The following is a 12,180-nucleotide window of genomic DNA, read 5'->3' as shown; positions in this document are numbered from 1 at the left end:
CAGTCCAACAACCACAGCATAGTCTTCACAATTCTGTCTCCACTTCCAGCCCTCACACTGTAACTCACACTGCCTTTTACCTGGAAAAAATCCGCAGAAATTGCTGGTGTCTCCTTCCAGTCAGCTAACATCACTTATCTGATGACTACTACTGCTGACGCTCTGCCCCCGGAAGCTACCATGTACATGGCAGAAAAGGGAGTGTCAGAAGGTTACCTTAGACAGGGTGAAGTGTTCCTTTTCCTTGCACTATAATTCCAAAGTGGTGTTGCAAGAATGTGCATCTTTCCTGGAAATGAATTGCAAGTGCACAATAATTATGAGCCACTCTAAAAAAAAGAAGGAAAAAAAAAGGTCTTCCACCCCCCAAAAAAACATTTGTATTTGGCCCTCGCTAGCAAATTTACAGTTCTAGCTGAGGAGGACAGGGTGGAATTTCCCAGACCTAATAATTATAGCTACTGTATTCAGTTCAAGCTGCATATGACACTCAATTTTGTGGTTCTTTACATTATCTGTTTAATAAAAGAAAAGTGTTTGAGAACCAGAAGATAAGTGAGAGGAAAGGAGATGTGTAACTTTCCCCCCTCTTGTCATTTGTCATTGATTCTGGTCCTGGACCTTGGCTTTAATTAAGTTCTGGGAGACTTCCTTTACCCATCTCCCTTTTTTTGCAATAGCAATGAAATAGAAGTGTGGATATTATTTGGGCACTTCCAATGCATGCTTATTGGTTTCATGGAGTTTCTTCTCTCTACTAATTGCCATGAATACAAAATAATCCATAGCAGTTCTGTTTTTATTAATCCAAAGTAAATTGGCTTAACTTTATGTACATGACTGTTTTGAAAGGGAGAACTTGTTCTGTTGCTATTTTTACAAAAAATATTTAAGAAGTTAGATAGGGTCCCCCCCACCTTGTTGCTTTTCTGATTAATCATCCTGTGCTGTGCATGGTACAGTAGATCACACAGTGGTCCACAATGCACGTAACGCTTACCACAAGGAAGTCATTGAAAATGGCATTGCTACTGTGTGAGTGACCCCTGTGGGGAGCTGTAACATGTGCTCTGACTAGTGGCAAGGTGAAAACAGCTGGGTGCGCACAAACAGATCACTCCATGGGGAATACTCCATGTGGCTTCTTTAAAAGGAGCCACAGCACAGCTGCTTATTCTGTGTGATCAGGCTTGAGAGTGAGTGAGCGTAATAATGGGGCAGCTTATCTGAGGTGCCTGCTCAGCATTTGTCCCTATTGATTCCTTATTGCAAATGCCGGGAGTTTAAATAGGCTGCTGGAGCTATCCCCTGCACATTTCTGCTACAATGCTAACCGTGAGCATGCGCAGCACCAGTCCTCAACTGACTGTGGAGGGGGGGGGGAGAGGAGTACCACATCGCGGTCTTCTAGCTCCGAGCTGCCAGTTCCTGGTTGCCAAGCAGTTATTGTTTCTGTGACGATTGCGGAGGCTGTTGCTAATTGAAGAAGCCTTCACAGCATCCTCCTTTCTCCTCTTTCGCTCTCCTCATTTAAATTTTAGAGGCAGAAAGAACAGAGAAAGAGAGAAGGGGGTAGAGATTAAGGGTGGTATATATTTTGGCGGTATTAAATTTTTAATTGGGAAGGAGAAGAGAGCCGCTCTCTCAGCTGGTGATTAAGTGATGGGCTAGTTACTCATCTGTATTCCTTTAGCTTTTGTGACTCGAAACACTTGCACAGTTGAACGCACACACGCACACACATCCTCTCTCTCTCTTTCTCTCTTTCTCATGCACGCACACTCAAGCAACCACATACACACAGACCTGTGAAATCCTGTTTGCCACTGCAGTGGGCACAAGTAGGTGAACATGACAACAGCTAAGGAGCAAAGTGCTTCAGGGAAATCAGTCCAGCAACAAGAACAGGTAATGCTGTTGACTTTCTTTTGAGCAGCGTAGAGATTTGTATGCCTCTTGGTTTGTTTGCCTGCTTGCTAGCTTTTCATTTATGGTAGAGGGTGACTAGTGTTTCTATACAAGTCATCAAGCCAGTGCTATTTTCTACTTATTCTGTTATGTGCCTATTCTCTATAAATACGTGTGTGTGTGTGTGTGTATTAATATGATGCCTCTAGCCCCATGTTATGTGTAGAGCAGGAGCATTTTGTGCAGGACCTTACTGGGTATTTTGTGTTTAACTGTACACTGCCAGGCGGGACAAAGGGTGGGGAGAGGGTCTCTTCCTGTTGGAATCAACCCAGTTCTGCATCTGCAGCTTGCTAACAAGGGTAGACATCCTAACTACTTTATTTCTCCTTTCCCCAAGTTGTGCCTGGACTAACGAAAGCACATTTTCCATGCATTCCTTGTACCTGTAAAACCACCACCTAGCATTGTTGTTTCTGTTCAAGAATGAAGTGTGAGCAACTATAGAGATACCCTGTTCCAATCATGGTCCAAATTTAATTAAGCTTTTCTTAATGGGAAATCACAGACTATTTAAGCCATCCTGAACACCTACCTACATTCTATATTTGTCTTCATACACTTAGCAGGGCTGCCACATCCCCACTCCCTGGCTTCTCATGTATAGAGATACAGCAACCCTGACACACTGGAATTTAGCAGGTGAAGCTTCTCCTTCCTTCCCTTTGCTATTTAGCTTCATGCCAGCTGTTTAATTTGTGTGTGCCTGGGCCGTTGTTAAATGCACAGGAGAAAGGCCAGTTGAAGAAGACGAAGAAGAAGAAGAAGAAGAAGAAGAAGAAGAAGAAGAAGAAGAAGAAGTCAGACCTAAGAATCGCCTCCATATACTTGTACCAGCAGATGGATGATTGTTTTTTCTGGTCCAGTTCATAAAATGAGTATTTCTCAGCTTGACGTCTTGACTCAATTGAAACAACTTTCACTGCTGGTAAAGCAACAGCCACTTCATTGCTCCTGAGTAACAGGCAAGGATAAGGATAGCTGACATATAGCAAAAGATTGCTAGGACACCTGAGATGCAGCTGAATGTTGCAAACATTTCAGAGGGGGCTTCTGTACAGAAGCAGAACAGAGTAGAGTTTCCTCTCCTCCCCCAATAAGCCCTGCCATCCCTCCCTGTGTTCACATGTAGCACAGTCTCCACTGGAAACTGAAGGATTAACCCATCTGTTCCAGGTTTCACATTCTTACATTTTCACTGACCGTGTTCAGATGTAAGGCATAAACCATGGTTTAGCACCAAGATGGTGGAACCTGCAGCCTTCCAGACGTTCTTGGACTTCCATGAGCCTAGTCCACCCTCCCAAGATTTTGCATGCTCCCCCTACCCTCTCCTGTGCAGCTGCAAAGGGATCAGAAGCGTCCATTTCCATTTTAGGTTAACCACAGTTTGACCTGTCATCCAAAGTCTGAACTGTGGTTATCTTTAACTACGGTTTGTTGAAATAAGCCAGCTTCAGAAACTATGGCTTGAAGTTGGCTTGCTTCAATTAATCAGCATTAAGATTAAGCCACACTTTGTCTGGGTTCACAAATTGCAGTTAATTTAAAATGGGAGTCTAAGTTTACAAACTCTTCCTTGAGGCTGCACTGCAGGAGGCGTGGGGGGGGGCCACATGAGCCCCAGGCTCATTGCAGCTCACTCTTGTAATGTTAAAACATAGTTTAGGGTTACGTCTGAACCAGCACTTTGTCACTGAGATTACAATGCTGCTTTAGTCATTGACTAGGATAGCACAGGGGACCAATTAAAATAGATCTCCCCAGACACAAATTAATTCTTAACATAGTTTTCTTCCGGTGATATGCTGAGAGTTGCAATCTTTTCTTTTCTTCTCTCTCTCTCTCTCTCTCTCTCTCTCTCTCTCTCTCTCTCTCTCAAATGTATATGTCTGTATTTGAAGGTAGGCTGGAAAGGCAGATGGTTGGATCCTCATTAGGTGCAGTGCAATCAGAAATAGCACACAAGGACCTGACTTTTCAGGGTGACATTTTATTGAAGCAAAAAGCTTTATCAGCTTTTCTGCTTTAGTGGGAAGCAATCCTCCTCCACCATCCCTGTCGCACTTTTGTTTCTCTGAAATTCCACCTTTCATTTAAACAAACAAAAAAACTTTCATTGACTTTTTTGCTCTCTTTTAAAATATTCTTTCTTTGTACATCAGGCTTGCTGTTAGATCAAGCGTGCTGAAAATCTTGAAATTAAGATTATTATTTTTGTCAACAACAGACAAAAGGCCTTGGACTGTGAGGTTTTGTTTTGTTTTTGTTTTGCAACATTTCTTTAACCTCCTGCTGCTTAATGGGCCCTCTCTCCTACTGCTAAAAGCTTTGTGAATAAGCTGCCACCTAAAGTGACTCAAATGAAATAACATTTGCATCATTCATGGACTTTGCCTGTGTGCCCTTCACTTTAGATTTAGCCTCATTTCTGTTATACACGCTGAAGAATTCTGTGTCTGTGCAAAGCTTCCATATGCTAACAGGAAGCAGGAGCCGGTCCAATCTTTGAGATCGCTCATCCTGTTTCCATGGCAGTGAAATGGTGTGCAGGCCTTCTTGTGAGAGTTCTGGTTTAAGAAATAGGCAGCCAACCCCCGCTCCTTTATGTAAGTTGCTGTTCTTATATAAAGGAAGCTGGTCTCTCTATATTTCTAAACAGACCAAAAACTGTATTTCTGTAAGGGCGGATCTGCCACGACTCATTCCCAGACTCAGACTGCAACCCTGTGCATAATTTTAATGTCTCACATTTTATTATTATTATTTATATTTTGCTGGAAGCCGTCCAAAGCAGCTGGGGAAACCCAGCCAGATGGGTGGGGTATAAACAATTAAATTGTTGCTGCTGTTGTTGCTGCTTTACTTGGAAGTCCTACTGAAATCATTGAGATTTACTTCCAAGTAAACATGGATGGGATTTGGATGCAAAAGAGAGATGTTGTTGAAATTCTTAAATGAAAACTGTTTGCTGAGCAACTGAGAAATTGTACTGTAATGTTCCAAGTAAAAGTACTGATAGTTATACTCTCTCAGCTATGATGTTACTGTCACATAATTATGTCAAACAAACATACAAATAAACTAAGCATTAGCCCTTGGTAAGAGTTGAGAGCCCCATTTCCCAGTATTCACATCTTCTTTTTGGGATATTCCCCCTTCATGAAAAAAAAGCAAAGATTAAAAAATATATATTTTGAATGGTATTATACTTTAGAAGTCATTTGTAGTGGTCTACAGTTCAATGTTTTCATGTGGATTTGTGCTTGTGTGTGCATATGTGATGTGGGGGGTGTGTAGATCTGGTATTAAAGTAATGGCACTCTCCCCTTACATAGAAATTAATTGAGAAGAAATTGCCTGTCATGCAATGGAAGTACTTCTGTAACTGTGCTGAAGATTATGCCTACTTTAGAAGCAGCTGTTACTGTCATATAAGACATTGCGAACATTTCCCTTTTTGCATTCCCCATCATGGCATTACTTTTGGACTAAGGCATTACAGTTAGCTAAAGTATAATTGGGTTTTCTGCAATACAAAAAGGAAACTAAAAATGGCCGGTAAGTAGCGCCAAGGGGGTGGTATGATTATATTGTCCTTCTTAATTCTCCAAATGCTTTTGCATAAAAACCCTTGATCTGTCTTAGTAGTTAAACATGAGGTTATGCATTGAAATGTAAAGATCTGGAGCTTCAGCCCTAGATGACTCAGACCACTAGTTTAATTAAACATGCCTGATAGTTTAAACCGTTGCTGATCTGCAGTTTTCTTGTTCTTAACTTGGGCAGAACATTAAGAGCCCCGCAACCCCATTGTTTGGTCATGCAAAGCCCTCTCTATACGACAGTCATCCAAGTGAAATCAGTAGGGCTTACACAAGTGTAAGTGGCCTCGGAATTTAGAGGTGAATGTCTCATCATGCTGCATGCAAAGCAGATTGCATTGCAGGAAAAATATGAGGAATACACTGAAGGCAGAGTTTCCTTCCTGCGGACTCAGGACTTTGGAAGGGATGGCCTTTTCCACTCCATTTTTCAGTAACTCATAGAATTTATCTTTTGCACAACACATGAACTACGCAGACCTGCTGTTCATAAAATAAAATGTATGTCAGTGTATGTTCCCTGGACTCTATGGGTTGGCCGGTGGTGAATGTCAACTCGGTTAAGACATAATGTGTAACCATGGTTAGCTGAAGGTGAAAGCAAAAGCTTCTGATCTCCTTATTACTGTGCTGAAGAAGCGTGGGGGGGGAGTGCAGAAGTCTCATGTGCATAGCATGTCCAAGATAAGGAAGGCACCCATCTAGTTAACTCTTTGTTGGCAAGAGAAACACTTACAGCAGCTTCCACAATGCTCTGGATACATGCACTTCTAGCCTCTAGGCATTGGTCCACAGGTCTGAGCCCTATGGAGCAGTTGCAGCAATGGAGGGAGCTCCCCCCCTCTGGTTTATGTACCCTCCTCTGACTTCTCCTGCATGGAAGTCATTGCTGCTCTTCCATTTTCAAGCCCCTCCTGGTTCTAGGAGACAGTCAGGTGCTGGAAGTTTCGGAATCTACTGACCCATCCCCAACCTGACCCATCCCTTCTCTCCCCCCCTCCACATCCTGCACACCTTCCTCTGCCTTGGTCTGCTCTGACTCTGCCTCCTTCCCTGGCTCTTGCTTTGTGGGTCGCATGACACCCCTTAATGACTGTCCCCTCTCCTGGGTCAGCTCCCTGATCCCCTGCCTCTGCTACACACTCTGCAAGGTATGGTCAGTGACAATGACAAACTATAGTTTAGTATTATGTACAAACTAGGCCAGCGAGTTAAAAACTCACATTCTGAAAAGCAGAAACCAAAAGAGGGCATAACATTTGCATATTTCAATTTATACATATAGATGCAAATTTAGACACAATTGCTATACATCTTACCAAAATGGAAAATACTGTGACTAGGTGATATGTGTGCCTGCTTACTCTGGGTGACTGTTGATGGGCAACTTCAAGGAACTTGTAGCTCCCTTACAGTTCTTTATCCCTAAATCTGAGTTGGCCCAGACAGCCCTTCAAATAGACGTCTGTAAAGCAGAATTGTGACCACCCTAAATCCACAGGCCCTGACTAAAAAAAAAAAAAAGGAAGGAAGGAAGCCTTGGTGACATTTTCAATTTCTGCAAACCATAGTGACATGTATTTTCATTTACTGTGTTGAATTTTCAATTTCCGCAAACCATAGTGACACCTGTAAAGACTACATACTGATCATGCCTTTGTTAGGAACATTGGTTGCTAATTGCCCAGAATAATTAGCTTATGGGAACTAATTAGGAGAGTCTTGATACAAGGAGATTGCTATCAGGGTGTGCAGAAGGAAGAGCAATTTGGAAGAAGCAAGCACAGAGAGATAGAGAGCTATGAGTAATCAAGACACATCTCTCTGGGATACCTGATATAAAGTAATACATCTGCTGCCTGGCAGGAGTGTCTTATGTGTGTCTTCCCTTATGCTCTGCTTGGACATTTGCAAATGTTACAAAAATGCCTTAGGTCTCCCGTGTTCACTAGTCCAAAGGAAGCCAAAATTCATTGCAAGTCCCTCTGACAATTGTGGAAATGGGGGACATGCAACACATCCCTGAAATCTACATAATCATAATGAGTCCTTCTCACTGAAGGCATGCCCTCCAACATTTCTCTGATGAAAATAGGGATGTCCCATTCCATAATGATGATAATTTTACTATTTATACCTCACACATCTTACTGGGTTGCTCCAGCTACTCTGGGCAGCTTCCAACATATACAAAGACATAATAAAACATTAAATGTTAAACAAAAACACCCTTACCTTTACAGAATTGCCTTCAGTTGGCTATGGGGTCGGATAACTCCATACCGTCCAACATTTCGCCAATGAAAATAGGGACATCCTAAGGAAAAGTGGGGCATTCTGGGATGAAATCAGAAACTGGGATGGCTTCTCTAAATCAGGGACATCCCTGGAAAATAGGGACACTTGGTCTGGCCCAGGGTTGTGTCTAGGCCTCTATGGGGCTTTTTAGTTGAATGACTGTGAAGGGAGAGAATCTTGCTGCCAGAATACAGTGAACCTACCAAGAAGTTAAATTGTGCAATGGATTTGGGGAGTGTCTCCTGCTGGTCAAACCAAACTGCAGTTGAAAGTAGCTAGGAGGCACCATGTCTTGTGGATTTCAGGACGGTGAAGCCACTGTATGCCCTTTCTGTAAACTGTGTTGCTTGCACACTGGAGAGCCAGTGTGGTGTAGTGGTTAAGAGCGGTAGTCTCGTAGTCTGGGGAACCGGGTTCGCGTCTCCGCTCCTCCACATGCAGCTGCTGGGTGACCTTGGGCCAGTCACACTTCTCTGAAGTCTCTCAGCCCCACTCACCTCACAGAGTGTTTGTTGTGGGGGAGGAAGGGAAAGGAGAATGTTAGCCGCTTTGAGACTCCTTAAAGGGAGTGAAAGGCGGGATATCAAATCCAAACTCTTCTTCTTCTTCTTCTATTGGCTGATCACTTTATTTTAATCCCTTGCACTGTCACAGATTATGTTTACTAGGGCATATTTACTACTTTTCTTCAACAGTTTGAGAGCATCCTTGCATTTGAGCAAGCAGGGAGGCAGCTGTTAACTTTGTATATACCCTTAGGAGTTCAGCTAGTAGTACCCTTCTTTTTTAAAAAAGAAAACAAAAAGCAGTGTACTGCAAAGATTAGCACTGTTTATGTAGAATAAATAAAAAAAACTGGTCGCTTCATCCCATATGCTCTAAGCAGGCGGCAGCCAAAGTCATTTTGCTACCCTGAGCAGCTGTACAGCTTGTTACATATATTTGCAGTTCCACAGATAAACTCTGAATCACAACTTTTTGGTCACTTTGTGCTTTGTTGGCACCTTTAAACATATTGCCGTCCCAAGCAATTGCTTGGGTTACTTCTGCCAGATGGGCCTGGTTCTAAGGCAGCAATATACGCATGTCCCCTTTTTCCAGCAAGGCTAACTGAACTGTATAAAAGTCTTAAGTAGAAGGCTATGCGAAATTGGTGCTTGTTGGTATTCGTTCCTACCTTCTAATTGCCCATATTAGAGTTCAGGTTAAACCAGGGTTTCCCAAACTTGGGTCTCCAGCTTTTTTGGGACCACAACTCCCATCATCCATAGCTAGCAGGACCAATGGTCAGGGGTGATGGGAATTGTAGTCCAAAAACAACTGGAGACCCAAGTTTGGGAAACCCTGGGTTAAACAAACAGAGGAATGGAAGACAGCTACATATCTCTCCCTCTTCCCCAGTATGGTAGAAAAAGTGAGATTTAAATTACTATCCTTCTTAACAAAGAACATTTCTTGTCTTTGTGGTAACAGAATAAAGCCACATGAAGTGGCAAGGCTGCGTGCCGAAAGTAGGGTTGCCATATATCCAAAGGTGAAAATCTCGACACCGACACAAGTTATTGAGCTTTTTTTTGGCAAAGTTGTTGAGCTTTTTCTGAAAAATCCCATACAAGAGAAATGTTTTAAAGCTATTTTTAAAGGAAAATTGCCAAAACCAATCAACACTTCTGATATGGATTGCCATATGCCCGAGTTTCCTTAGACATTTTATCCGATTTTTGAAAAATCTGCTCAGACACCATTTTTTATGATCCTGGCTATGTCCGGGAAATTCCAGATGTATGGCAGCCCTAGAAAAGCCAGAGGAACTCGGAGCATGCATTGCAGTGGGTTACAATAACCAACTTATTCATTTGTTCCCTGAAAAACTGCAGAGGCTATGCATCTAGCAAAAAGCATGTGACAGTCCTTTCAGTACAATAATGCATCCAATGAAATGGGTTGCATTTTGGGATGGCCACACACACAAAATAAGTCCCTGTATCACAGTGCATGCTTTTTTTGTACATGACCAGAGTTTTATGGAAGGAGGCAGCGAAAATTGTGACTCCCCTCACCTACAGTTTCAAGTGGTATACCAAGGAATTTAGCATCATTTTTGCTGAATCACTGAGAGACCAAGGAAAAGCTGGTTTAGAGTCAGGTGAGGTAGGTGGCCCAGAAGGATTGCTAAGTCAGTGTCTCTACTCCTGGCAGCTTACGATCTCAGGGCTCCTATTGAATATTGCCTTGAATCCGAGGCTGTCCTCTCCCAGAGGTGAGTCCCTTCTTGTGAGTACCAAGTTTCTTTGCCAAACCCACATCCCACTTTTGGCTCTGTTTTAATGTAGTTATGAAACAGAGAGGTGAATGTCCTTCTGGAGATGTTGACATTCAGAAAGGAGGGAGGGGGAGAAAAAGGCAACATTGCAGACTGCCCATAATATGTACAAAAAATTAGAAAAAAATCAGTGTTGTGGAAAGCAGAGTTTAAATGTGATTTTTCGTGGCGGGAGGGTTGCATATTCCTTAGTTTTTGGTGCTCTCTTGACTTTGCCACTTGGTCAAGAAACATTTCTCGCCATTCTCTGAATTGATAGAGCTCCTTTGACAACCAAGCCTTTAGAGTCACGGGCCAGTCCTGTGGAACATTCTGCCATTAGAGTTCCAGCAGGCACCTTCAGTGCCAACATTTAAATGCTTGCTGGAAACTTTTCTGCCAGGCCTATGCAGGCAATTAAGAGTGCATCATCCACAAATGGCCTACTGGTGCTTGTTTTTAATTCCTTTGGTTTTAACTTGCTTTTAACTTTTTATGGTTTTGCTGTATGGTTTTATGTTTTCGTATTGTTGTAAACCGCTGTGATATATTTTAATGATACAGCATTATAGAAATATTTTTGTACCTAAATAATTAAACTACTGTTGACTACTCAAGTTTATGTAACTCGGTGAGAACTGACAAGGATAAGACACTCATTCTATTTTTCCTATTCCTGCACAGGGCTGTGTGAAGTTAAGGATAGGCCAGTGCAAGGCCATAAATAGTGATGCTGCACCTTTGAAAACATCCTATCTTTCTGCTCTCGTGGCCCGACATATCACTGCCCACCACCTTCAATCATCTCTCACTTTGACCTTCTCCTTTCGTATAACTCCACTCTTTTTCAACTGCTGCTCTTTGTGCCTCACACTTTCTCCCACAACATCTCTCTTCCTCAGCTCAGAAGTAAGCCCACTTCTTCTGTGAAACCTTTAGTCTTGATGGGAAGAGGCTGTAGTGGAGAACAGGTGGGAAGACAAAGGGATAATCATCTCATCTCACCTGTGATTCTCACTGCAAGTGGCTTCCTATGCTAACATGAGCATCATAAGGCAAACACAGGGCTGGGAGCAATACATTGTATCCCAACTCTAGAGCAGACCAAGTGAAATTAATGGGCCAAAGCTAGCAATGTGTTTCCTTTGTAATGTGTGCTTGCACCCTTAGTCCTCCTCCTAAACGAAATCTAAGGACATAACAACTGCACTTATTCACAGTCATCCCTTGACTTTGTGGGAAATTCTAGTCAAACACGACTAGCAATCTTACGGCTAGTTAATCCATTAACGGATTAAGATCATAGATCTGTACTTCCAGACTCAGCTACAAGCCACAGCCCCTCACCTCCTGGAAGGAATGAAGTTAAATTTCCTACTTTGTTCTCTTTCACCATGTGAACTCACCAAAATAGGACTCGACTGAGCTTCCTCACCACAAGCTCAGTCTGCATGCTTAGAGTTATTCCATTGCATTCCATGACGAAAGGGAATATGCAGTTTATCAGATGATTTATTGTTGATATAGTTCTGCAGAGATACCATAATGAATGTAGAGTTGAGTGTGAATGCATGCTGTGCTTATTACACACAGCCCATAGCATAGCTTTAATTTTGCATAATCCCTGACTTGTAACTATCTCTCATCTCTTCCAATAATATTTTGCTTCAGAATCACTGTTTATTAATATGCAAACTATGTATTTAATTGATAAAAATGCATTAACAAAACATTTATCGGATAAAGAAAACTGCTAATAGTAGATAGGAGTACTTTTTCTGAATATCAGATGGTGATTTATTAGTAAGATAAAAAGCCAAGGTTTGTTTATAATTATCAATTCAAATTAAATATATTTATATATTAGCTAGCTACCTCAATAACAGGCAACATGCAGCAATTGCTGTTCTCATCCTGAAGCAAAGTTCTTAACCTGAGGTACTATTTCTGGGTTAGTGGAGTCTGTAACCTGAAGCGTATGTAACCCGAGGTACCACTGTAGAAGCC

At 42.2% G+C, this 12,180-nt stretch overlaps 1 protein-coding gene across 6 annotated transcripts in view; it reads left to right on the top strand.

Moving 5' to 3' along the window:
* The window catches only part of DPP6 (dipeptidyl peptidase like 6), a 491,459-nt gene that overhangs the window by 268,920 nt on the left and 210,359 nt on the right, over window positions 1-12,180 (top strand). The window contains exon 1 of one of the 6 annotated variants that reach the window (XM_083579471.1): window positions 1,379-1,908. The exons of the other annotated variants lie outside the window; for them this stretch is intronic. Coding sequence (XP_083435597.1) covers window positions 1,852-1,908 — 57 coding nt within the window. The 5' untranslated portion in view covers window positions 1,379-1,851. Of the gene's footprint in view, window positions 1-1,378; window positions 1,909-12,180 lie in introns of those variants that run through there. 6 annotated transcript variants of the gene reach the window in all.

Source organism: Podarcis filfolensis, assembly GCF_964270895.1.
Source record: "Podarcis filfolensis genome assembly, chromosome: 12".
In the NCBI taxonomy this organism is placed as follows: domain Eukaryota; kingdom Metazoa; phylum Chordata; class Lepidosauria; order Squamata; family Lacertidae; genus Podarcis; species Podarcis filfolensis.
This window is presented reverse-complemented; position numbering and strand designations above follow the sequence as displayed.